This window comes from Somniosus microcephalus, chromosome 5 (assembly GCF_052327205.1).
Source record: "Somniosus microcephalus isolate GS21.2 chromosome 5, FLI_Smic_1.0, whole genome shotgun sequence".
Lineage (NCBI taxonomy): Eukaryota > Metazoa > Chordata > Chondrichthyes > Squaliformes > Somniosidae > Somniosus > Somniosus microcephalus.
The window spans coordinates 103120292-103147913 of NC_140991.1; the positions used below are offsets into that span (position 1 = coordinate 103120292).

Consider the following 27622-nt stretch of genomic DNA (forward strand, 5'->3'; position numbering starts at 1 on the left):
TTCTAGGTAAACACCATCTGAACCAGGAGCTTTTCCATTCCTAATTGCCCTCGAGAAGGTGGTGGTGATCCACCTTCTCGAACCACTGCAGTCCCTGTGGCGAGAATACTCTGTGCTGTTAGGGAAGGAGTTCCAGGATTTTGACCCAGTGACGATGAAGGAACGGCAAATTACTTCCAAGTCAGATTGGTGTGTGACTTGGAGGGGAACTTGGAGGTGGTGGTGTTCCCATGCGCCTGCTGCCCTTGTCCTTCTAGGTGGAAGAGGTCGCAGGTTTGGGAGGTGCTGCTGAAGAAGCCTTGGCGAGTTGCTGCAGTGCATCTTGTAGATGGTACACACTGCAGCCACGATGCGCTGGTGATGGAGGGAATAAATGTTTAAGGTGGTTGATGGGGTGCCAATCAAGTGGGCTGCTTTGTCCTGGATGGTGTCGAGCTTCTTGAGTGTTGTTGGAGCTATACTCATCCAGGCAAGTGGAGAGTATTCCATCACACTCCTGACTTGTGCCTTGTAGATGGCGAAAAGGCTTTGGAAAGTCAGGAGGTGAGACACTCGCCGCAGAATACCCAGCCTCTGACCTTCTCTTGTAGCCACAATATTTATGTGGCTGGTCCAGTTAAGTTTCTGGTCAATGGTGACCCCCAGGATGTTGATGGTGCGGGATTCGGCGATGGTAATGCTGTTGAATGTCAAGGGGCGGTGGTTAGACCCTCTCTTGTTGGAGATAGTCATTGCCTGGCACTTGTGTGGCGCGAATGTTACCTGCCACTTATCAGCCCGAGCCTGAACGTCGTCCAGGTCTTGTTGCATGTGGGCATGGGCTGCTTCATTATCTGAGGCTGCGTGGTGAGATTTGAACTCGTATCTTCGGATCATTAGTCCAGTACTCTGGATTACTTGTCCAGTAACATAACCACTATGATATTGTGGTGGAAGGGAAAACTATTTAATTGCTTTTATGTAAAAGTTGTATGTGTGTGCAAGTGTGATAGTGATGCATCCTCCCAGGAATGCCCCCTGCACCAGTCCTCGGGCCACACTTTAAATCCAAGAGAGAAAGATAAGAAACAATTGATATGAATGGGTATAAGAATAGACAAACAAGTCTTTTTTGGATGTCATACTATACCTATAACCCACTGATGTATCTTACTAAAATATACATATCTTATTTTACTTGAAAGGAACAAGTAATTGCACATCAGGCTGTCATTATGCACTCCTGACCGTACAAACCTGATGATGCAAAAGCGGGACACCCGTTTAATAACTTTGTACAGTTTGCGCATGTGTTTGCTACAGGATGTTTAGTGAGTTGAAGACTGACCTCTAGTGTATAGTTTAAAAAACTCCTATCAGACTCCTTCAGACGTGGTTGTACTAGAATGTTGCCCAAGGTTTGCCAGGCGGACTGGTTGTGTATTACTGATAACTGCGTCTGAAGCTTGTGTAACCCTCAGGCAAGATTTCATAATGTCCCAGTTGTATTGTGGTATTGGTATCGGGAAGTTTTAGACATTTTAAAGGTGATCCAGCAGGTAACCTTTGAACCTTTCCTTTCACCGTCAGCTTCTCCCTTGTCCTGAAGTTAGTGACCTATACTGGGGAATAGTTCCACAGGCATTGGCAGTCCTTGGGTACCTCAGGCCAGGGGCAATTCTTCATGTCAGCTTAGACACTGAATGTCAGCAGTATTTGGCAGTTGGGTGCATCGTGGTTGAACCTGATCCTGCCTTCACCTGATGTTCATATGCATTCCCTTTGTAGATACAGCAATCAGGAACAAGACCCTTAGCTGACTCTTCACCTTCCTCCCAAGGACACTGCGGGCAATTGCAGCACCCTCTTCAAATTTATTGAAGGATTGACGTCTGAATAGTAGAAATGAGTATACTGCACTGAAACCAGCCTGCACAATAACTAGACTCATTGTCAGTAAATGAATCCTTGAGAAAGAAACCATAGCCCATAATTTGCGGCCAGTGGCAAAAGAAAGGCATTCGACGCTTGCCCCAAAGTAAGCTTCCCACAAAGATCTCGTGATCTCTGTGGCTAGAAGTTCGGCTTTTCCAACGTTCAGTTGAGATTAGTGTAAGTTAATGAGATCCCCTAGTGCGAGCTGCTGTGACGTCAACAAGCGGCCAATCACTGCAGAATTCTCACCGACCGGGAGCCAGGAAGTGAGTAAGCTTGTTTTATTCTAACTTTTTACAAGTGTTACAGAGAGCAAAACAAAGATGGGGCTCTCGCATGGGGAAAAGGCAAACCTGAAATAAAGATGAACACATTTTTAAAAATAATTAAAACATTTTAACATTTCTTACTCCATTTTAATAAAAATTACAATTTTTAAATTTGACACTCCACAAAATTAAAATTAGTTTTTAAGGGCCTTAACATTTGTTTAGCAGTCAATAGGCTGTTAAAACCCCAGTTACACCTAGTCCAAAAGGGTCTAACTTTTACTGAGGTAATTAACAGTGATATTGCTGCGGAAAAGCCCAAATTTTTGTCGATTTCCCTGATTACACTGATTGACGTCTATGGGGGGCGGGGCCGCAGCGCAGCCAGTGTTGGAGCAGTAAATGACTGACCGCAACTTCTGGATTTCTGTGTTAGGATGCGCATGCACTAAATCCTGAAGTTGCGGTCAGTTTCAAAGGGGTAATAACAGCAAACGCTGTTCATTCGCTGTTCATACCCACTGCAAGTTCCGGGCCATTATATTCAGTACTTGCTTCTTATCAAACATTTTTAATTCTAAAATTGCAAATACTTAGCATCAAAATATCTTGATTAAGTTAACCTGTGCTCCCTTTTCCCTGCAACCTATTTATATAGCCATTGTAAAGATGAAGGCCTGCAGTTTCCAAGTTGGATCCAAAAGTGCAGCCAATGTTGCCTCTAATTTACCGGTGTCATGTATTCTTCCGATCTCATTAGAATATGCCCGAACCTAAAATGGGCATAAATCAGCATAAACAATCGGGACCCAAGGAAACGTCAAACCCAAACGTTCTCCTTTTGAGTCTTAAAATTTAAGTTACAGCTAATTTACCATCATTCATGCACATGCAGCATGTTTAAGAAGCTGCAATCAGGGAAGCTTTTCAGTTTTTAATGTGACTTATACTTATGCCATTAAAAAAACCCAGAAAATATAAAGCAGATCCCAGTGAGGATAATTTTTTTAAACGCTCAAAGAATTGCAATAAAATACGAGAAAAATTACTTTGTTTTCTGCTGCGCCTGAAAATCTGGTCACGATATTGAGACTTATAAATAAGCGCAATTGGAGGATACTCCCATTTGAGAGTTGGGGCGTGGCCAGTTTTATGAAGCGTTTGCAACCATCTGGCTGAAGATGGTTGCAAATGCTTCAGCCTTGTCCTTGCACACTCATGCTGGGCTCTGCCATCATTGAGGATGGGGATGTTCATGGAGCCTCCTCCTCCCGTTAGTTGTTTAATGGTCCATCACCATTCACGACCAGTTGTGGCAGGTCTGCAGCGCTTTGATCTGATCCATTGATTGTAGGATCACTTAGCTCTGTCTATAGCATGCTGCTTTCACTGTTTAGCATGCATGTTGTCCTGTCTTGCAGCTTCCCCAGGTTGGTACCTCTTTTTTGGTATGCCTGGCGCTGTCCTGACATGCTCTTCTACACTCCTCATTGAGCCAGTGTTGGTCCCCTGGCTTGCTGGTAATGGTAGAGTGAGGGATATGCCGGGACATGAGGTTACAGATTGTGGTGGAATACAATTCTGCTGCTAGTGATGGCCCACAGCACCTTATGGATGCCCAGTTTTGATCTGCTAGATGTGTTCTGAATCTATCCCATTTAGCAAGATAGTAGTGCCACACAACATGATGGAGGATGTCCTCCGTGTGAAGACGAGACTTTGTCTCTCCATAAGGACTGTGCGGTGGTCCCTGCTACCAACGCTGTCGTGGACAGATGCATCTGCGACAGATAGATTGGTGAGGATGAGGTCAAGTAGATTTTTCCCTCGTGTTGATTCTCTCACCACCTGCCATAGGCCCAGTCTGGCAGTTATGTCCTTCAGGATTCAGCCAGCTCGGTCAGTAGTGGTGCTACTGAGGCACTCTTGGTGATGGACATTGAAGTCCCCCACCCAGAATATATTCTTTGCCCTTGCTACCCTCAGTGCTTCTTCCAAGTGGTGTTCAACATGGAGTACTGATACATCAGCTGAGGGAGGGCAGTAGGTGGTAATCAGCAGGAGGTTTCCTTGCCCATGCGCCATGAGACTTCATGGGGTCCGGAGTCAATGTTGAGGATTCCCAGGGCTACACCCTTCTGACTGTATACCACTGAGCCATCTCCCCTGGTGGGTCTGTCCTGCCAGTGGGACAGGATGTACCCAGGGATGGCGATGGAGGAGTTTGGGACATTGGCTGAAAGGTATGATTCTGTGAGTATGACTATGTCGGGCTTTTGCTTGACTAGTCTGTGGGACAGCACTCCCAATTTTGGCACATCCCCAGATGTTAGTGAGGAGGACTTTGCAGGGTCGACTGGGCTGGGTGTGCCTTTGTCATGTCCAAAGCCGGTGCCGAGGTCGATGCCGGGTGGTCCATTCGGTTTTATTCTAATTATTTTTGCTGTAGCATTGCTGGGCCATTTCAGAGGGCAGGTAAGAGTCAACCACATTGCTGTGGGTCTGGAGTCATGTGTAGGCTGTGTCATCGCACCAACACTCTTCTCAATCTTCCTTGCTGCAATGCTCCATCTCACCCTCAGTAAGCTCCCCGCTGGAGTGGAGCTAATTTACAGAACAAACGGGAAACTGTTCAACCTCTGTCGCCTCCAGTCCAGACCCAAGGTCGTCCCATCCTCTGTCATCGAATTACAGTATGCAGACGATGCTTGCGTCTGCGCTCACTCGGAGGTCGAACACCAAACCATCGTAAACACCTTCACCGAAGCATACGAGAGCATGGACCTTACACTAAACATCCGTAAGACAAAGGTCCTCTACCAACCTGCCCCCACCACACAGTGCTGCCCCCGATTATCAAAATCCACGACAAGGCCTTGGACAACGTGGACCACTTTCCATACCTCGGGAGCCTACTGTCAACAAGGGCAGACGTCGACGACGAAGTCCAACACCGCCTTCAGTGTGCCAGTGCAGCCTTCGGTCGCCTGAGGAAGAGAGTGTTTGAAGACCAGGACCTCACACCCGGCACTAAGCTCATGCTCTACAGGGCAGCAGTGATACCTGCCCTGCTGTATGCCTCAGAGACATGGACCATGTACAGCAAGCACCTCAAAGCACTGGAGAGGTACCACCAACGCTGCCTCCGCAAGATCCTGCAAATCCATTGGCAGGATAGGCGCTCTAACGTCAGTGTTCTTGCTCAGGCCAACATCCCCAGCATCAAAGCTTTGACCATGCTCAATCAGCTCCGATGGACGGGTCACATTGTCCGCATGCCCGATACGAGGCTCCCAAAACAAGCGCTCTATTCGGAGCTCCGGCATGGCGAGAGAGCCCCAGGTGGGCAGAGGAAACGCTTCAAGGACACCCTCAAAGCCTCCTTTGAAAAAGTGTAACATCCCCACCGACACCTGGGAATCCCTGGCCCAAGACTGCATAAAGTGGAGGAGAAGCATCCAGGAAGGTGCCGAACACCTCGAGATTCTTCGCTGGGAGAAAGCGGAAGCCAAGCGCAGGCAGCGCAAGGCGCGCACATCAACCCAAGCACCCCACCCAGCCGCCCCTTCAACCACCGTCTGCCCCACCTGTGACAGAGACTGTAGGTCCCGCATTGGACTCATCAGTCACCTGCGAACTCATTTTTAATGTGGAAGCAAGTCATCCTCGGTTCCGAGGGACTGCCTAAGATAGGCCAGACCAGGTGAGGATGGCAGATTTCCTTCCCTAAAGGACATTAGTAAACTAGATGGGTTTTTATGACAATCCGATAGTTGCTAATACTAGCTTTTTATTCCAGAATTATTTAATTTACTGAATTTAAATTCCCTAGCTAACATGGTGGGATTTGAACCCAGGTTTCTGGATCTTTAGTCCATTCCTCTGGAATACTAGTCCAGTAACATAACCACTATGCTACCGTACCCTATACCCTAGTTAAGCACATACCTCACTTGCGCCCAAAATTCCACGATTTTTGAGGTGCGTAGTTTTTGTGTCCCTATTACGGGTGTATCTGGGCGCAAATGCAGAGGAAACTCCAGCGTTGATAATGACATCACTATTCTGTTCTAAACTGGAAAGGCACTTTAAAAACAAGTTGCACAGAAATGGTTGAATTTGAATATTAGGATGCATTTGCTCTGCCAGTTTAAGATTGGTGTAAAGGGATTTCCACATCCAAGCTGACTCCAGCTTGGAAATCCCCTGGAGGGGGTACTCTCGCACCACTTTTGTTTGATACCACATGCAGTGTAAATTCAGTGCAGTGCTAAACCAGGTTTGCAAAGCTACCAGATGTTCATTTAGAGAGTGGGGATTCACCCCTCCCTGTTCTCTAAAGATTTAAGTCTCGAACTTTTAGGAGACAGCTCTGTGTAGACATGCATGTGTCCAGGCATGCCCAAAACATTCTCCTAAACAGGACACTTAAAGTTCCAGCATAGGCAGGAGCCGAGCAATGTAAACTATGTTCTGCCTGGCTGGAAAACCGCAGCTACTGATTTGAGAACTTTTGTTACAGTGTAAATGCATCCAAATGGTTCATTTACCCTTCATGTTTAGCCTCAGTGCAAACTTGGAACTGTGTTGCCCTCATGTTAAGCTTGGAGTGTTAATCAGGTATGAAGACCCGAACTAACTGCAAAGTGACGTGGAGTGACACCCTCCTCCAGGGATTCTCATTCTACGTTGTTCTGGTGTCGAGCCTTATCTGACGCTGCATTGAGTCTGCATTTATGTTACAATTGCAGTGTCTCTCAAAACACAACCTCTTCGCACCTATGCTACGGTTGTGGGGTGATGTATCCTCAGAATTGTCTGACTAGTGTACTACTGTTAAAGTTTGGCATCCTGGCTCATTCTCCATTAAGAAGCCAAAGAAATCTGCTTTTGTGCTCCAATCAATATGCAGTATGTACTTTGTTCTGAATGTCACTACTGATCTAACGTGCCTAATTTTCTTTAATTCTATTGTTTTGTTCTGAAGAATCACATTGTTTTAAACAGCTGTATGCATTAATTTGAATCCAAAAATGTTATTAACGTTAAATACTTTGCTGGCATGCTCAGCTTTAGTATATTTCAGCAGCAGGATCTAGTTTTTCTGCAATTTTATAAATACCTGATTCCACACAGCAACAGTGAGACGGTGGCATTAGGTCTATATGTTTGAGTGCGGTTAGCAAGCTTCACTAATATAATTCACTAATTCCACACCTAGTTATCACCCACCCATCCATCCATCTAACTTGATTGAGTTTTTTGATGAGGTAACAGAGAGGGTTGATGAGGGCAATGCGGTTGATGTGGTGTACATAGACTTCCAAAAGGCGTTTGATAAAGTGCCACATAATAGGCTTGCCAGCAAAGTTGAAGCCCAAGGAATAAAAGGGACAGTGGAAGCATTGTTACAAAATTGGCTAAGTGACAAGAAACAGAGTAGTGGTGAACGGTTGTTTTTCAGACTGTAGAACAGTATACAGTGGTGTTCCCTGGGGGTCGGTGCTAGGACCACTGCTTTTCTTGATATATATTAATGACTTGGACTTGGGTGTTCAGGGCACTATTTCAACATTTATAGGTGACACAAATCTTGGAAGTGTAATGAACAATGAGGAGGATAGTGATAGACTTCAAGAGGACATAGACAGGCTGGTGGAATGGGTGGGCATGTGGCAGATGAAATTCAAAGCGGTGAAGTGATGCATTTTGGTAGGAAGAACAAGGAGAGGCGATATAAGCTAAAGGGTACAATTCTAAAGGGGGTGCAAGAATAGCCTGTATATGTGCATAATCGTTGAAGGTGGCAGGGCAGGTTGAGAAAGTGGTTAAAAAAGCATACGGGATCCTGGGCTTCATAAATAGAGGCACAGAGTACAAAAGCAAGGAAGTTATGATGAACCTCTATAAAACACTGGTTCGGTCTCAACTGGAGTATTGTGTCCAATCCTGGATCCAAGGATGAGGGACTTCAGTTACGTGGATAGACTGGAGAAGCTGGGGTTGTTCTCCTTAGAGCAGAGAAGTTGAGAGGAGATTTGATAGAGGTGTTCAAAATCATGAGGGGTCTAGACAGAGTAGATAGAGAGGAACTGTTCCCATTGGCGGAAAGGTTGAGAACCAGAGGACACAGGTTTAAGGTGATTGGCAGAAGAACCAAAGGCGACGTGAGGAAAAACTTTTTTACGCAACGAGTGGTTATAAACTAGAATGCAATGCCTGAAAGGGTGTTGGAGGCAGAATCATGGCTTTCAAAAGGGAATTGGATAAGTACCTGAAGGAAAAAAATTTCAGGGCTATGGGGAAAGGGCAGGGGAGTGGGACTAGCTGAAGTGCTCTTGCAGAGAGCCGGCACGGGCTCGATGGGCCGAATGGCCTCTTTCTGTGCTGTAACCATTCTATGATTCTACGATCTATTTATCTATGTCCATTTTGCTGCACCAAAGTAGTTTTTAAAGAAAGAAAAATATACTTAAATAAGAGTTCTTTTTAATAAAATCAAGTGATTTGAAATAAGTTGGTTTTTCCAGATTCATTTGTGTTAAATCTGATTTTATAACCTCATAATATGCCAGCAAATTTGCTTTTAGCTTAATATTTGTCCAAATTTATAAATATTTGTTTCATTAATGTTTTTTTCTCATTATTGCAGTTTGTGCGGGTATTGAAAACAAACTAACATTGTTGTCAAATGTGGATGACCATTACAAAAACCTTCGCAGAACTTACAATGCCTGTGAGGTAGTGATGGGCAATCTGGAAATAACCTTCCTGGAGCCATACCATGATGTGTCCTTCCTTCAGGTAATGGGCCTTATTTATATTTTTCACACCCAAGGTTGGGAGCAGTCGTGTGTTTCAGCAGCTGAAGTGATGGAGCAGGCCGGTCATGTTGTTGTATGGAACTCGCCTGTCCCATGACACAGGCATTTTGTTCGTCTCTTTCTTTCTCTCTCTGCCTCTTGTGTGTCTTTCTCTCTCTGCCCCTTGTGTGCTCTCTCGTTTATTCTCGTTCTCTCTCTGCCTCTCCTCTTAATTATCCCTGTTAAAGTCATCATGTAGCCTTTCCGGAAATGTCTTTGTATTGCTTGCGGAGTCGGTTATACTCTCCAGAAAAGTAATTGGAGCTAAATTCTCATATTTACTATTAGTTATAAACATCTCACTTGTCGCATTTTACTCAATTCTCAAGTAAAAGAAAGAAGGAAAGAACTAGAATGTATATAGTGCATTTCCTGACCCCTGGACCTCCCAAAGTGCATTACAGCCAATGAAGTACTTTTGAAGTGTAGTCACTGTTGTAATATAGAGAAACGTGGCAACCAATTTGTGCACAGCAAGGTCCCATAAACCGCAGTCTGTTTTAGTGATGTTCGTTGAGGATAAATGTTGGCCGGAACACTGGGAAAATGTCTCTGGCCTATTCTTTGTATAGTGCCATTGGATCTCTTGCGTCTACTTCAGACGACAGATGGGGTCTTGGTTTAACATTGCATCTGAAAGACGGCACCTCTGCCTCAGTACTGCATTGAAGTATCAGCCTAGATTATGTGCTGAAGCTTGAACCATGAATTTTTTAACACAGAACCCAGAGTACTACCATTTGAGCTGAGGATGACCTTTTAAATGTGAGATTTTCTGTAAAGTACCTTTTTATAATTTGCAATAACCGAAGTCATCCAACATACTTAAGTGACATAAAACATAAATGTAGCACAATGTGTAACTTTGGACCATAACCAAGTATTCACTGAGATCTTGCGGCTAAAGTTCAGTTGTCAGAAGTGAATATAATGGGGGTAAATAGAAAAGCAAGTTTAAATTTTAATTTCTGTAAATTTAAATGAACATTTCTATTAAGTGGAGTGTGTTTTCAATACCCTTTGTGCAATTGCACATTGTTGCTTATACTGAATATAGTGGGGGAGGAACCCCATGACAACCACGTGTTCATCGATGTAAACCGTGCAGAATGTCTGTAGAATTAATCAGCGCCTGAGCAGATGTTATTTTTAAATAAATGTTTCCATTAAGAGGACGTCTGTTCACTGCCATGTTCTGAATCAGCAAACCATGTAATTGATATCATAAGATGATCAATCATTTATTTATAGGAACCACCGAGTAAAATTATTGAGCGGTAAGTTAACCCAGTGTTATTTTTTTAGCATTTGAAACTATATACACTTGTCCCATGTAGTCCACTAAAAAGATGTCCGATTCATTTCATTTTCAAACATGTACCGAGGGAAAGGACTCTCTCTTGCATTCTGTGCACAGTATGGCTGCATCAGTGCCTCGTGTAGACTCATTGGCCTGTAATTTCCTATGCCTACGGGTGTGTATGAGCTGTGTACACACCTGTAGGGACCTCGCAAGTGCCGGTTTCAGGTGCTGAAAACCGGCATTTCCAATCTGTCAAGAATCCTCTTGACAGATCGCACGCCTGCCCTGGAGAAGGGCCTCTGCGGGTGGAGTGTTCCACTTTCTGCAGAACCTCCGCCTGCTGAAATCCCTTAAAAATCTACTCCTCAGCCTACCTTCTGGATGTATCCTGCCCTTTTCTATTTGGTTTACTTCAACTCTAGTTTTGAACACCCTCCACTAAATTTGATGTGAGCTGCAAACTTAGGCAGCTCAGTCCCCAGCTCCAAATGATCTATACGTACACTGTAAATAGTAATGGCCGTGGTCTCTGTGGCACCCCATTAGTGAACCTTTGCCATGTCAAAGCAGTTCCATTTACAATCATTGTTTTTTCTGTGTTGGCCAATTTGCAGTCCACCTCAGTAGCTTGCCTCCTACTCCATAACTTCCTATTTTGTGGACTACTTTATTGTGTGGCATGTGTCAAAGCCTTTCTAAAATCTAAATATATTACATCCATAGAATTTTTCTTGTCTACAAGATCAGTCATTTCCTCAAATGACGTCAGTAAATTTGTCAGGCAGGTCCTCCCTCCCATAAACCCTTGCAATCCCATACCATACTCTTGTAGGTTTGTTTCATTATCCCCCTCTTTCAGGATGCCGTCTAATATTTCATGCATAACGGATGTCGGGCTCACTGATTTGTAGTTTTCCAATGTCCCTGGTGTAATGCTAGCTGCTTTCCAATCCTCGGGTGGTATTTCTATTTAGAATCATTCCCCAAATATAGTGTGGAAGATGTGACCGATTTTGCTGGTCAATTCTTTAAATGGCCTAGTATCAAATCCATCTGGGCCTGATGCCTTGCTTTCCATTGAGTTCCCCAGCCAATCAGTGATGGCCACATCTGAAGTTTCTGTCTCTTGTAGTAATCCCATTCCCTTCACATGGAAAATCCAGTGACATCCTTTTCCTTTTTTAGCTGTTTGTTGCAAATGTATAACAATGCTTGATATTTCTTTTAATATTCCCTGCTATCCTAACTTGTTTGCCATTATAGTTCACCTCATCAGTTTTTTAACCTCCTTAACTTTGTTTATTTATTCACACCAGTCCAATTTACTACCTGTAGTTTTGTACTTTAAGAATCTCTTGTTGCCCTTAGTCCCCATTTTATTGTCATTGTTACCCACAATTATATTTCCCCCCTTACCCTTTTTTCCTGTCTGTTCTGCATTCCATATGTAATATTTCTCAATCCACTTTTCCTTGCTTTTTCCCTTGACCAGGACAGACCAGTCCAGTTGCCTAAGCTCACCCCTCATCCCCTCGAATTCTACCTTTCTAAAGTCGGATGTTTCTAATGAACTAATTCTCTTAAACTCTATCTTATTCTGACTGTGACCTGCTCTGCCGTCTCCTTGCTCCTACTTATTACCAGATCTAAAGGTAGTGCAACTCATGTGGAAACTTTGACTAATAGTTCCATGTAGCAATCTAATGTAGTGTCCTGGATAATGTTTTCACCCCTATTGCACCCTTGATAATTTCCCAATCTATCTCTGGTTAGTTGAAGTCACCTGTAACAGCTTGTGTGATTTATAATTTATTTTTATGGCATGTGGGAGACATTTTCTCTCTTGCCAGCAGTGTGTGTCAGAGTGAGCATCAGTGGCCAAGGAACTTGATGTGTGAAGATTTGATCACTGCTAAATGACTGGAATTTGACGTACAATGCATCAGTGGGTAATAGCACTGTGCTATGTCATGTACAGATTTAATACATATATACAAGACTTAAAATTGTTTTTGATCTAGTCATCTGATATTGCCTTAAACAGCTCCAAAGCTTTTGACTGTCTCTGGCACCATGCACTTATAAGCAAGTTAACATTATACAACCTCCCACGAATGTTATATTCATCACTCATTTCCTCATAGATTCAGTCACATACTAATAATTCATAGTCACTTCTGCACTAAAAAGGAATTATCCAGTAATTCAAATTAAGCAACATAAATAACACAAAAGTGGGAATTGGGTCCTAAAAAAAAAAAATTCACATGATCAATAATTCATATTAAGTGACTTCAAATTAAGAGCAGACGATAGCACTATTTGTGCTGTAGTAGATGGCTCACCTTCTGACTCATTTTCCATTAAATCACTGATTCCCTGGGGCTCCATCCTCTCTTCCACTCTGTTTCTTCCCCATATTAATGACCTCTTCCATTCATCATCTGACCCTGTCCACCCTTTTGCTGATGATTCCATTCTCCATTCATCAACTTCACATCGCACAGTCTGTACTCTCGCAGTGCAATGACTGAATGATGATCTGCATCGCCTTCAATGGAAGCAAAGAAAATCTTGTTTCTCTCAATTTTTCAGACACAGTTCTTCATATCTCTTCGTTAACCAACAACTACTCACCTCTTGCCTTTTGAACAGTGCACCAGCTTTTCCACCACTGCTAAAGTTGGTTCCAGAAAACGTGATTTCCTCTTTTTTGCTCTTTACTATGCGCCTTGCGCCTTCTCTTACTTTCTTAATTTAAAAACTTTTAAAGGCTTTAATATCAGAAATAGCACATTGGTTTATGATGTACTTGCCACTTAACTCCATTATTACACAAGATTATAACTCTCTGATGTTTCAGTCAACTGACATGATGAATAACTGCACTGTAGAGACCAGGTAGGGCACAGGTTTGATGTCTGGTCTGTGCTGAGTCAGCTGTTTTTCAGCTGGTGCTGGGATAGGACTGCTACACCATGGCCTTAAACACCCAGGGGCAGGGAGGATAAAATTGGAAACATTTGCTGTTCCTGAGCTGAATGCAATGACTACTGTTGGCTGACATCCACACACATGCTCTTCCAAGAAAAATATGATGCTTGGCTGGGAAGACCCCATGGTTGCATAGCCTCACCGCTCGCATGCAAATAATGGAAACTTGTGTGAGATGCTGGAGGGCAACTGGTGCCCACTGTACAGTACCTGAGCAAGGAATCTATGCCTGCAGGAGAACAGAGGAGGAAAATTAGAAAAGGAAAGTTGACCACTGCAAGCAGGTATGAATAGTCCATGTTTAGCTTCCACGGAAGCTCAACGTAAACTCGAGGAACAGCAACTCCTCTTCCGACTAGGCACTTTGCAGCCTTCCGGACTCGATATCGAGTTCAACAATTTCAGATCATAACCTCGGCCCCTATTACTTTTTTACTTATAATTTTTTCCACCCCTTTGTTTTGGGTCCTCCTCTTTCCCCCCCCCCCGCCCCTCCTTTCCTTTTGTTTCTCTCTCTCACCTGGCAGCTGTCTCTTACCTGCCAGTACATTTCACACCTAATCTCAGCTGCCTTTTGTCTCCACGGGCCTATTACCATCTTGTCTGGCTTCAAATACATTTTATTGTCTCTCTTGTTCGATCGCAGCCTTGCCTTCGATCTATTTTCTTTTCTTTCCAGTTTTGCAGAAGGGTTTCGACCCGAAACGTCAACTCAAATTTCTCTCCACGGATGTTACCTGACCTGAGTTTTTCCAGCATTTTCTGTTATTTCGGATTTCCAGCATCTGCAGTATTTTGCTATCATCTTGTGTAGTATGTATGGCCAGAGATACTGTAATACCTAAAAAAAATAAAAAAAATTTTTTTTAATCCTTTGATATATGATTTTCATGCATATAATATATGATGAGTGTTCTATTGATTTACAGAGTATTCAGGAAGTTTCAGGTTATGTCCTCATAGCCCTCAACAAAATTTCAAGGATCCCGCTGGAGAATCTTAGGATCATCCGGGGTCACCAGCTTTACGATGACAAATTTGCCCTCATTGTTTTGTCAAACTATGATCAGGAAGAAAGAATTGGGCTTAAGGAGCTACCTTTAAGAAATCTTACAGGTTAGTTTGATGTGTTTTATCAATGGAAAATGGAAAGTGTGTGTTTATAATCAAGCATAATGTTTTAGAGATCCACCATACTGTCACATGGAAGAACATAAGTTTGCACCCACAGTTCTCCACACAGTGAATTCCTGAGCTCAGCTGTGATTCAGGGGGAACATGAATAGAGAACAAAAGGGGAAAGGAAATGGGAAAGTCAGTCACCTGAGCAGCTGGCTACAGTGCTGCATTGGTAGAGAGCTGGGAGCAGCTCGTCATCCCACCCAGTCAACCAATGATGTTTGACCAGTGAAGACTACAGTGGGAAAGAAGAAAAACTAAAGTAAGGTCGAGGCTATCTGTAACGTTACATATACATTGTAGTAGTACATCATTTAAATCTTGGGATGTTTTTATTTATTAATTGGTCAATTATAGCATCGCTACAGTAGCTTGCTAGACACGGAATGTACATTTGATGGTCCCACAGGACATTCCAGAAGCATTTAAATGGATTTGTAACTAATACATTCAGGGCTATAAACCATCACTAAAATAATGTCTGAAAGATTGCTGAGCACAAAGCTGGTCTATTGTGACATTCTGACATTGGCATGCTTTTAAATAAAACAAGTGATTGGAAGATGTATGTCATAGAGTCATAACCGCACAGAAGGAGGCCATTTGGCCCATCAAGTCCGTGCCGGCTCTCTGTAGAGCAATCCAGTCAGCCCCATTCCCCCACTCTATCCCCGTAGCCCTGCAAGTTTATTTCCCTCAAGTGCCTATCCAGTCTCCCCTTGAAAACATTGATTGTGTCCGCTTCCACCACTTCCGTCGGCAGCGAGTTCCAGGTCCTCACCACTCGCTGCATAAAATAGTTTTTCCTCACATCCCCCCTGTATCTCTTGCCCAATACCTTAAATCTGTGTCCCCTATGTATACAAGAAAAGACCAGATAAATATTATAGTGACATTTTTTTAATCTGGTATATATAAAATCAACAAGGCAAGTTTTGTTTAGAAAATGGCTAGAGCCTCTGTAGTCTGCTGCTTGTAATATTACCAGGAACTCACCTGTCCACCATTGATGGTTAAGATGAAATGTTTTATTTCTGAGATGGTATCTTACAATTAGTAAAGATATGTCACAATCAATTCCTAAAAGTCCTAGAGTTACCAACCAGTAAATGAATTTGATCTTTCATGTTTCCCCATGTGTGTAGCTTGCCACACAAGTTTAACCCAGCCAAGAGAACAGACGGGCACCCTGCTCACTGGCATTCGTCAGTATTCCTCTCTAATCAGCTGCTAGGAAGTGCACAACAGTGGCTCAAAGTTACTTTTCTTCCAAATTCAGGAATCTGCCTGACCTTTGCTTGGCATCACTTCAGGGCAGAATGCCAACCAGCCGGTCAATCGGGAGCTATAGCCTGTGCTTCCTGAAATAGAAACTTCATTCAGACAGCTGGCTTGCTGTCTTTAAAAGAAACCTGAATCAGCAGTTTATCTAAACTGTTCAGCTGCACCCATTCTTCTGTCAGATGATGTTAGCTCCAGCTGTTCCCCGTACTGTTTTTACCTTCGATACATACATAAATCTTCCAGCGCTGATGATGCCCTTCTGGATAGACATTCACTTAAAAGAAAAATATGCACAGCACACAGGCCGGGCTATCAATATGGGATTTGAAACAAAGAGAAAACCTTCGAGATAATGTAACATCTTTCTGATTGCAGTTTTGAGTTCGAAGAATAAACCTTATGTGCCTCCTGTATGTAATGATTCTGGTTAGATGATTGATATCTACTAAATATGGTGCACTTCTGATGAGATTTGCCTTGAGAATTAACTAAGGAAGTGTTTTTTCAAAGCTAGAAAGCAAAGTATCAAAATATGGGGAAATAGTACGAGCAGAAGCAAGTCTAGTGCAACTGCCCACCCCTTTCCCCTGCCCCTCTTGTAGAATCAGATGTGAACAAGAGGCTTACCTGGTTGTAGCAATGAGTAACTTCGTTGTACATTTCAGGAGGCTTCCAAGTTTGATCCTGCCTTTGCTAAGTTAACTAATAACTGGCAAGCCAGTGATATGAGTGTTAAAATTGGTTTCAGTATTCCTGAGTTATGGGAAGGACCAACATTCCTGCTTCTGATTGCTATCCAGTAAACCCTGAGCATGTGTAGATGTTGGGGGATGATGGGATTGTGTTCGGGTTCAGGTTCGGCTGTGTTGCCCCACAATCACTTAGCCTGCCAAAACTTACTGTCCAGGCTTACACATGAAGGGTAGCCATTGGGAGAGGAAACAGAGGATGACTGCTGCTAGACCTCAATTTGATATACAGTGGTATAGTTGGTAATGTTGCTAATGCAGAGATCTGGACTAATGATCCAGAGAATCCACCATGGCAGTTGGCGAATTTTAATTCAGTTTTTTTTTAAATCTGGAAATAAAAAACTTGTACCAGTAAAAGGGAAGCTGTCAGATTATTGTAAAAACCCAACTGGTTCACTAATGTCCTTTTGGGAAGGAAACCTGTTGCCCTTACCCAGTTTGGCCTATAAGTGACTCCTGTCCCACGCCAACTTGCTTGACTCTTGACTGCCCTCTGAAGTGGCCGAGCAAGCCTCTTAGTTCTATCACACTGTTTTGCTGAAGCTCAAGAAGAGTGCCCACCGCCAGCTTCTCAGGGCAACTAGAGATGGGCAATAAATGCAACCTTGCTGGATAAAAATGGCCAAATAAGAGGGATGGAAGTGGATTGAAAATTGTGCGATTTCAGATCCTCTTGTGGCCATGTTTTGAATGACTTGTTTATTTTTATTTTTCAGAAATTTTATCTGGCAGTGTGAAAATCACTTCGAACCCACAGCTTTGTTACATGCAATCCATTCAATGGGATGACATTTTGGAATCAAACAAGGCATCTGATATGGCAATAAACTTCACTGCAGGGAATTGTAAGCAACAAGTTCACTCTTACCTACTTTACTGCAACTGAGAATCAGAGGTGCACCAGATTAAAATAGAGATACAAAAAGAATGTTGTTTTGGAGATCCTTTTCATTCTGTAATCTGTTTGATGCATACATGCTACAAACAATAATATTACCTCATGTGAGCATCAGTGACTGAACTAAATATACATTTTACTTGTGCAAACTGAAAATAGTTCAGAACTTTGTCTTTCATACAGGAATGAAATATACTTTTGTTAGTAATTTTTTATGGGTGATCAAAGGTCTGTTTGCTAGCCTTTTCTCTTCATGGAGGATTGCAGAATTACAGGGAGCAGCTGTTTACATTTCTATAGCGCTCCTTGTGTACAGAGCTGCCTCAGCAGTTTGCAAGGTTAGTGGATATTGAGCAGGAGGGAGAAGTAGTTTGGAAAGGGTGAAAGTACAACCAAGGAGTAGAATCCATAGGAAGCTTTTGAAAGATGGGAGGAAGGTTACAAAATGGAAGTAATGAGACGGGGAGAGCCTGATGGCAGAGATATAGTGGCTGCTGATGTTGGGTGAAGGAAACGGCGACAAGAGATGAGCCAGGGTTGCAAAGTGTGCAAAGGGATATAGAGCTGAAGGGAATTGTGGAGGCAGAGAGGGATGAGGCCATGGGGAATCTTAAGATCTCGTGGTTTCGGGTGGGGTGGGGAGTGTATATATTGTGCTACACAAGGCATCACAATTGTGGGAGACAGGCTGGATGGACGAGAGGGTCTTTACCTGTCCATCATTGTTCATATGTCCATAAGCCCATTCTTTGGAACACTTGGAGATTGGTGAGGAGAGCACTGATGGGGTTGCAGACCTTAGTGTGAGTTGACAGTTTATGGCAGGTGGAAGTACAGAGGTCAATGAGGAGAAAGTTGGAGAAATTCAACTGCCAAACTCATTAAAATATTTAATTGGCCAGCCCGCCTCCTGGGAGCTGGTTAGCTGCCCGCCCAGTCCTGTAGTTAGCCCGGAAGTGGTCGGGTTGGAGTTTTAACATCTTGCCCGACCCCAACCCACCTATTTTGGGAGTTTAAGATTCAGCCCAATGATTTTGGTATTACCAACATTTAACGGAAAGAAATTTTAACTCATACAGGTTTTAATGTCACGCACCTGGAGAGGGTGAAAATAGCTTTGGAGTTGATGGAGCGGGTGGAGAAGTTGTCAGCACACTTGTGAAAGCTTCTGGATGAAGTCACCAAAGGGTACTCAGTAAATGTAAAGATGGTGTCCAGGGATTTACCCTTGGGTGCACCAGATGTGACCTTCCAGACAAGGGAGGAGAAGTTTGCTTTAGAGGTGATGTTTGCAATGTGACCGATGGGAGTGGAATCATGAGAGAGCAGTACCACAGCTGGTTTGTGGAGAAGAGACATTTTGAGGAGGACGGCATGTTTGACTGTATTGAAGGCAGCAGGAAGGTTAACGAAAATGAGGAGGGACACCAAGCTACAGTCGTACAGGTGTCACTGGTGAATTTGACCTATGCAGTCATAGGTTTCGACCCAGGCTACAGCACTAATTTGAGGGCCTCAAACAGGAAGTATAATTGCAAGACAATGATCTATTCCAGGACCTTTATAAAATAAAGATGATGGGTGATAATTGGAAAGAAGAGAAGGGGTGAGACGAGTACTTTTTCTAAGTAAGTGGTACTGACAGCAGTTTTGAAGAATGTAGGGACCATGCTGGTGGACTAGGACAAGCATGAGACTGAGGAAGGGAAGGTGGATAGTCAGGATGTGGGTTGGAAGTGGATTGAATGAGCAAGGGGCAGGCTTTGTAAATGTGTAGTTCTTAGTGATGCAGGATGGTGGAAGTGAACTAGAAACTATGGAATAATGGGAAATTGGGGCCTGGGATAGTAAAAGTGCAAGCTAAACCCACTGGGGGAATGTGGTAGGCACAGGCAGAAGGCAGAGTGAAAAGGAAAACAGATAGATTAATCCTGGGACCATTTAAATTGGGAATGCTCTAGGAAAGGGAAGTAAGACAGTTTGGGGTTATGGGCTGTGGGAGAGTTGCAGTTGTGCAGTGAAAGGGGCCTAGGTTGAAGCAGCGAAAGCCCTGAGCCTGTCCAGGAGGATGAGGGCATTATCCAGCAACAGTAAGAGTACAGGCATGAGGTTTGGTCAAGGATGCTATAATCAGAACAGGAAAAATTCAGCCAGACAAGAATTGAGGAATGCTGGGAGGTAAGAGACTAATTCAGTGTCTGCTTACAGATCAGGGTCAGCATAGTGATCTGAGAGTAGTCCAGCGTCACCATTGGGATCAGATAATGTTCCAACATCAGCATAGGAATCATATATGACACCTGTCCAGGATCAGCAGGGGCTCAGATAGTGGTCCAGTGTCAGCAGGGGCTCAGATAGTGGTCAAAGGTCACCAGGGGGTCAGATAGTGGTCCAGGGTCAGCAGGGGGTCAGATAGTGGTCCAGGGTCAGCAGGGGGTCAGATAGCAGTCCAGGGTCACCAGGGGTCAGATAGTGGTCCAAGGTCACCAGGGGGTCAGATAGTGATCCAGGGTCTGCAGGGGGTCAGATCGTGGTCCATGGTCAGCAGGGGGTCAGATAGTGATCCAGGGTGAGAACAGATGCTGGAAAGTGCACGGTAAACAGATGAGCCAGGGCAGCAGCAATAGTGGGGAATCCCAGGCAGCAGAACCCATGGAAACTGGGAACAGCTGAGGAAGGGAATCTCACAACCATTGAGGATGCCTTAATTCCTGAAACTGGCGAAAGAAAGTACTGGGCCAAAGAACACATTAGAAAGGGTGTTAAGCAGAATAATAAAACATTTTGTCAGTATCGGTAAGGGTGGTTAGGGAAAAAAGTAAAACTATAAAAGCAAGTGGTCGAATAATTAAGATGAAGGAAAAACAGTAGATTTAATTCTTTTCTGAAAGTATTCAGGAGGAAAGAAAATAATACACATAACACCTTAAAGGGTTCTGAAATCCATGTGGAGGGGATACTTGATAGGCTAAGGGGACTGAAGACTCAAAATCCTCCAGGCTAGATAACACATATGGAGGAAGCTAGAACGGAAACTTATGAGGCAGTGGCAGTGGTGGTGAAACGATCGTTCAATACCAGACGGCTGCTAGAATGAACTCAGGACCTGCTCACAGGGCTTTAGTAATCCCACTCGATTTGATCATCAGGAGGTGCAGATCCCTGTGAATTTAGATGCTTTTCTTCATCACTCCTTCACTACAGTGATTAAGTGCCTGGTTCCCACTCGGCATTGGGATCAGTCACATGTCATTTGGGAAAATGGTGGCTGCAAATACACCAAGCTCGTGTCTTACTCCTGCAGGATACAGGATGTTAAAATATTAATTCACTGCTCCATTTTGCTACCCTGCTGTGTGTTACTATGTAACGTTTACTCCTAAATGTAAAGGCCTCAATTGTTTCTACTTACAATGATTTCACACGATTTTTAACGCACTTTGAGGAGAAAACAGTCCTTGAAGATTAGAACCCTTTAGGATGTTAAATGTATTATTTTCATTCCTCCTGAATATTTCCAGAAAATAATAAAATCTGCTATTTTTCCTTCATCTTCAATTATGGTAAATATGATATTTTGATTTGATATTCTGGGAGAGGGTGTTTCTCCTCTCATTAGTTAGAGAAAGATGACATAGTTCGAATCACCTTTATTATAACTGATTCCTTTACTATTGAGCTTTTGGACTAATATTTTGTTTTGCAGTCGAGTTACATTATCTTTATTAATTGTTGCATTATCTTTATTATTACATTATCTTTATTAATTGTTGCATTATCTTTATTATTTTTTGGTTTACAGGCACAAAATGTCACGCAGAGTGTCGAGATGAAACGTGCTGGGGCCCAGGTTTAGAGAACTGTCAGAGATGTAAGTGTTAGCTTTTCAGCTGCTAAAATGAAGAGTTGCAATTTCATGTTTAAAAATCAGACCATTTAAGTTCTGGTTTATTACTGGATTGCTCTTGAATCAATAGATATGTGACTAGCAACTATTAAACTCTGTACCCTCTGTAGAGACTCATTCATCTTCTCTCCAGGATTTGCTTTCACCCTCTAAAGCTGTAACTTTAGTGGTCAGCCTTCCATCTCTCCCTTACCCCACCGTTCCACTCACCCTCCTTGCCATTGCCATCACCCCTCATCCTTGACTCTTGCTCTTTTCCTCCCCTTTCTGCTCCTCTCCCCCTCCCTGTCTCTCTCTCCCTCGCCCCCAGCAATTGTTCCATATACTCCTGGTTCACCTACATTCTTATTTTATCAACATTTATAAAAACTGACACTAAATATTAATTATCTCTACCATACCCTCCGCCTCCATTGAAATCCATTGAAAATGTTATCTCCAGTAAATTATCTTTGTGTGTAGCATTTTAACTGTTACCAGCTGAGTGTAACTAATTTACCTACAAACAAAATGTGTTGAAACCATCACCGCTTGAACTGCAGGAATATGCATGTTGCCATCCATTTAATTTAAATATTCGTAAAACATCTACTATGCATAACTGGAAGTATTTCAGCAGCCCGTTTGACTGCCTGACACATTGTTAATGTATGACAGCTTGCATTCCCTTAAATTCTAGAGCTAAACAATTCTTTTTTGTTGGTTTTAGTGGTAGCTATAACATCAGCACGCTGTAAAATAGCTGCAAATAGATTTCCTGTTAGCCAAACGATTTTGTTTTTTGTATGACAGGACCAGCTTTCAGAAAATGTAAACATTGCAGCATTTTCATTCATGTAAGCATTTAGATGTTATAATAAACAGATTTATGATTTAAATGGGAGAGTGGGACTAGCTGAATTGCTCTTGCAAGGGAGCCAGCACAGGCTTGACGGCCTACTGTGCTGTTAACAATTCTAGTCTATATGAATTTTAAAACAAGGAATGCACTTGTACAAGTTATTGATTTATGCTAAATGGAAATTATATAAATAAATATTGTATGAATGAGCAAACCCCATTCAACCTTCAACTTTATCTTCCATCAGATCCTAAAATATAATTGACTCTGTCATGGACTCTACCTCACCCAATTAAATCTACTGAGAGTAAGTTCAGCAGCATGTTCCCTGATTCTCAAAAAGTAATGAAAGAAAATTCTAAAATATTTATCCGTTCTCGTATTCCCACTGTTCAACCCTGATTTGCTGTTATATAAATGTAGGGAACAGAAATGTAGAGGAATGTCCCTGTTGGATGCAACTATTTAAACAGTGAGTGCATCATCTGGATGACACCAGTGACCGCAGTGGTTGTTAGGATATCAGCTTCAGGGGTTTATTTAAGAATTGTATTCATCGGTCAGAAGTAATGAAAATCTTTTCCATGTTTTCAGTCACAAAGAAAATCTGCGCTCAGCAGTGTTCGGGTCGATGTAGAGGTCATCACCCCAGTGACTGCTGCCACAGTCAGTGTGCTGCTGGATGCACTGGGCCGAGAGAATACCACTGTCTGGTAAGAAAGTTAACTGATTTATCACCATTCATTTATAGAGTGAAATAAAGTGTGTTTTCTTACTCCCCTCCCTCTTGGGTGACTGAGAAGACTTAAGCATGTCATGGGTGTATCAGGGAGCTAGCTAATTGCTATTGCCAATCATGGTCTTGTTTATTGTCTGTATCATTGTGGAATTTAAAGAATACGTTCTGGTGCTTGTGACTCCAACTTCTGTCCAACCATGAAAATGTAATATTCTTTGCTGCGGTTGTGAAAGAAGAAAATGTAAACCTGGATATTTCACAATATTTGTCTGTTATACATTAGAATGTTGAGTTAGTCACAACATACTGTCTCAAAATGCATTGAAAACTCCTATATCAGGCTTTGTCAATGGGAAAACCCATTTTAAAAATGTTAACTTTTACCTGCAGTGTCAGTTACATTTGTAGTTAGCACCAAGATGGAGATTTGCAATGACAAAAGGCCTGCCTTGGGTATTCCTTTGCTGGCCGCAATTCTGACTGCCACATGCCTTGCTCCCTATTGGTTCCATGGGACCCCGGCTCCTGGCGTGACTTTTGACCTGTGCTACCTACTAGCAATTGTCCCAGAAATACATGGTGCACCCATCTGCTCAGTAAAAGGCCCAAGCATCTGGTGCTTCCACCTCGACCTCTGGCTTGCACCTTCTGGCCATGGCCCCAGCCCATACCTGCTAATCTTCGCATTCTCCTTCACTTTCCTTCTCCCTCTCCCTCTCCTCTTCTCCCTTTCTGCTTCAGTTCGCTCCCTGTCTCCCTCATCTTCTCCCTATTCCGTAGCTTTCTGTGTCTATCTTGTACTTCCCATCCTGCTAAGTTTTTTCTTTCTTTCTTTGCTAGCCATGGCCCCAATCACGGCGCCACCCCCTCCCACTTCACTTGCCATGTCGGACTTTACTGTGTGTGTGTACTGGCTCACACCTGGCTCTAATCGCTCTTTCCCCATGCTACTCTCCCTTTTCTCCATTATCTCTCCCTCGCCTTGTCTCCTCACTGTTTCTCTACATACATGCACACATGTGCATGCATTTTAATTCACACTCTCTCTTCCCCCTCCCTCCCTTCTGGCCTCCTCCTTTCTTGCATCACTTCCTCCACTCCATCGCCCCAACTCCACTCTTTGCTGGAGTTACCCTACTGATGTCAGCACTGAGGCCATTTCCTGTGGGATCCAACCTTACTGCAGCATCCTCCAGCAGCGATCGATTCTCTCAGTTCCCCAGATCCCTAACTCTTCTCTCACCCCTTGGTGTGCTCTATCTCTTAATTTCTAACCCTGGTCTTCCTGTGCCCCCCCACCTCTGATTCTGCTCTGCCTTACCCCTTCCAGTCCATCGCTGACCATACTTGACCATCTCCCCCACCCCCGGCCTCCAGCATTCCAGTTCTCCCTTGGACCTTTTTTGATGGACCAATAAGGGTGACACTGGGTTGCCCCAAGGTTATTAAAGAAGAATCATGACAACAACTGCTCCTTTTAGGGCACCACTAAAGTAGGAAAGAAACACATGGTCCAAGCAAACTTACAGAAGCCAAAATGAGCAACAAAGTCTCAACAAAAGCAAAGGGAACCTTCTCAACTAAACCATAATGTTGCCATCAGTGTCTATAAGACATTCTATACCCTGTGGTGCCCACCAGTTGTGGAAGGCATCAAGCGCATGTTCCCTCTCCAGGCTTCTAGCCTGCCAGTTATCCCTGGGCCCTGGTCCAGTTATCTGCTTCAGCTGCAGACTCTCCTTTGTCCCCGTGTGCAGAGTCTTTTTTAAAAGAAGCCTGGTTGCCGCAATAGGTTACATAATGCTTTCTCTCTCTGAACATCTGTCTGCTGGTTGTAAGGGTCTAATGTGAAATGAGTTTTGCCGTCTTGGTTTCATTTCTAGTGATGCCCTGGAATGTGTTCAGAATTTAAGCCTTTTCATGGTACAGTATTACACTGATCCTAATAAAATTACATTTTACTGTCTGTACCAGACATAATGAGCAGAATGACATTAAAAAAAGCAAACATATTAAATCTGCTGAATATTATTTCTTTCCTCAGGCATGCCGGAAGTTCAGTGATGGAGGCACGTGTAAAGAGTCATGTCCTCATTTGGAAGTCTATAATACAGTCAAATTTCAAATGGAACGAAATCCAGATGGAAAATACAGTTTTGGAGCAACCTGTGTAAAGAAGTGTCCCCGTATGGTCTATAAGCTCTTGAAATATTCATTTTAGCTGATATTAATAGATATTTTTGTAGCTGTGAAAATGGCAGACTGACTATAGACTCGTACTGAATGTCCACTGCCCCATCAATTAACCAGCTAATGGTTTACTGTGCGGGGGGGCGGTGGCAGGGCAGATAATACAGCCAGCTCTTGTTCTTCAATCTATAATGAAACTGGCCACATAAATCACTGTTTAGAGTATCAGCCTCCATAAGCACCGCTGTATGAATTACTTGTTACTGTTGCCTGTCGAGCAGCTTGAGAAACCAAATTTTAGGAGTTGTCTGGTTCCCAGTGGTTTTGGGAGGACAAGAACCCAAGAATCCCAGGGTGAAAATATCTGATGGAGGATATTATACAAAAATTGACCCATTGGTGAGAGTATCTGGGATCATTACTGATGTTTATGCTAGGTGCATTATAAGAACATGCCCATTATTTGCCAAAGTGAGTAGTTAACTAAAGTATAAACATTAACATATTTTATTGCCATTGGAGCAGCTTTACACTGGACTTGCAATTTAGTCCTCTGACTTTGAAATTAAATGTTTTCCTGTTGAATTTAGCAAAGTCAAATTCAATTGAATTTTAAAGCCTCTTTTTTGAATACAGTCACTGTTTCCGTTCTTTATATTTTAGATAACTATGTGGTAACGGACCTTGGTTCCTGTGTTCGAAGCTGCAGCCCTGGTACATACGAGGTGGATGAAGAGAAAATCAGAAAGTGTAAAAAATGTGAAGGACCTTGTCCAAAAGGTAAGCTATCTCTGAACTGACCTTTACTTCAATATGCGCTATGACATTGCACAATATAACTTGTTGAATTACTCAAGCAGCTTGTGTTGGAATTTACCCTCTACACAAGCAAATAGTCTTAATTCCATTTATCCATCCTGTTCCCAAATCTCTTCATCCCCTTTTTCTTCATCTACCTATCCAATCCAGTTTTGAATGTTGACACAGTTCTTGCGTCAACCAGCGACCCTGGAAGTGAATTCAACAGTCTCACAACTCTTTATGAAAAGAAGTTTCTTCTGCTCTCTGTTCTAAATCTCTTGCATTTAATCTTGTATCTGTGGCCACTCTTCTAGACCCCTTAACTACTGCAAACAGTCTGCTTACCTTTTTCCCATCACATCTTTTCATAATTTTAAACTTGTCTATCATATCCTCCCCCAAAGTGCAACAGCTCACATTTACTGACATTGAATTTCATCTTCCACTTTTAGCTCATTCCCCCACCTTATCGGTGTCACCTCACAGCTTCCTTTAGACTTCTAAAGAATTAACTTCACCTCCTATTTTGGTATCACCTGCAAATTTTCACAAATCATTGATATGCACAGTGAACAGGAGTGGTGCCAGAACTGAACCCTTTGGGACACCGTGCTCCCTTCCAACCATTCTGAAAAACTATCCTTAACTCCTACTCTCTGTTTTCTGCCTTCTAACCAACTTTAATCCAGTTTGTTATTCTCCCCCTAATTCCATACCCCCTAATCTTCTCTAGTAATCTTCCATTAGCACCTTGTAATTTTCCCAATGTCTTCTTGACTGTGTGTGAGCTTGTATCCAAGGGAAGAAGAATAGGATACTTGGTACAGACTGCTCTGCGAGGGTTTGTAAGGCAGAGGAAATTGATAGCTGATGGAAATCGCTGAGATTCTAAAGTGATTACATCATCAGATGCGGTATGGAATGTGTAACTAGGGTCAAAGAAGGGTTGAGGGTCTTGTAGGATTGCAACACAGTTATGGGGCACAGGATGAGTGAGTGAGTGACTGTACAGGATTTGTTTTAATTGGGTTTTTTTTTATCTCCATTTTACTCACCCATGTGTCTACTGCTACAGTAGAGGAAGTATGTAGAAAAAGGGTGATTTTCAGAAACAGGCACCAGGCTAGAAATTCATCATTTGGACTTAAGGCAAATAAATATCTAAATGGCTTATCTAACTATAAGAGTACTGTGTCTGTATCTCTCCATGTAGAGAATTGAGGGATGAGCATTGGGATTGAGACGTCAGTATCTTGCAGGCTAAACTATAGCTTTTGTTCCTACGCGAGATTCACTTCAAGATTTGACAAAAGAAATACAAAAGATTGAATCAAACACATTTATACTGTATTGTGGCAGAGCCACTAAGAGACTCTGATCAACTGTATATAATTCCCTTTAACAATGTGTTAGCTACAGCCTGAATCTGTATCTTTGTATATACTGTTTGCATGTACAGAGCGCGGTCAAACGCGATGATGTCACGCCGTTCATCACATGATCCCCCAACGGTGGGAAAAACGTGATGATGTCATGACGCCGGCCACGGGACCGCCCAAGCAGTCCTCGTGGAGCCTCCGAACTGATAAGACCTAATTCGTAGTTCTCTTGCGTTTGTTTGTTAAACTCAGTTAGTTTTACATTAAACATCTTTTGATTGATTGCCTGAGTCGACCTCAGTCTCTTGA

General features: G+C 42.9%; 1 protein-coding gene across 1 annotated transcript in view; it reads left to right on the forward strand.

The window, feature by feature from the left end:
• Positions 1-27622, forward strand: part of egfra (epidermal growth factor receptor a (erythroblastic leukemia viral (v-erb-b) oncogene homolog, avian)) — a 369473-nt gene that overhangs the window by 247455 nt on the left and 94396 nt on the right. The window contains exons 2-8 of the mRNA XM_085988057.1: positions 8836-8987; positions 14273-14459; positions 17275-17403; positions 21259-21327; positions 22799-22917; positions 24988-25129; positions 25797-25913. Coding sequence (XP_085844183.1) covers positions 8836-8987; positions 14273-14459; positions 17275-17403; positions 21259-21327; positions 22799-22917; positions 24988-25129; positions 25797-25913 — 915 coding nt within the window. The remainder of the gene's footprint in view (positions 1-8835; positions 8988-14272; positions 14460-17274; positions 17404-21258; positions 21328-22798; positions 22918-24987; positions 25130-25796; positions 25914-27622) is intronic.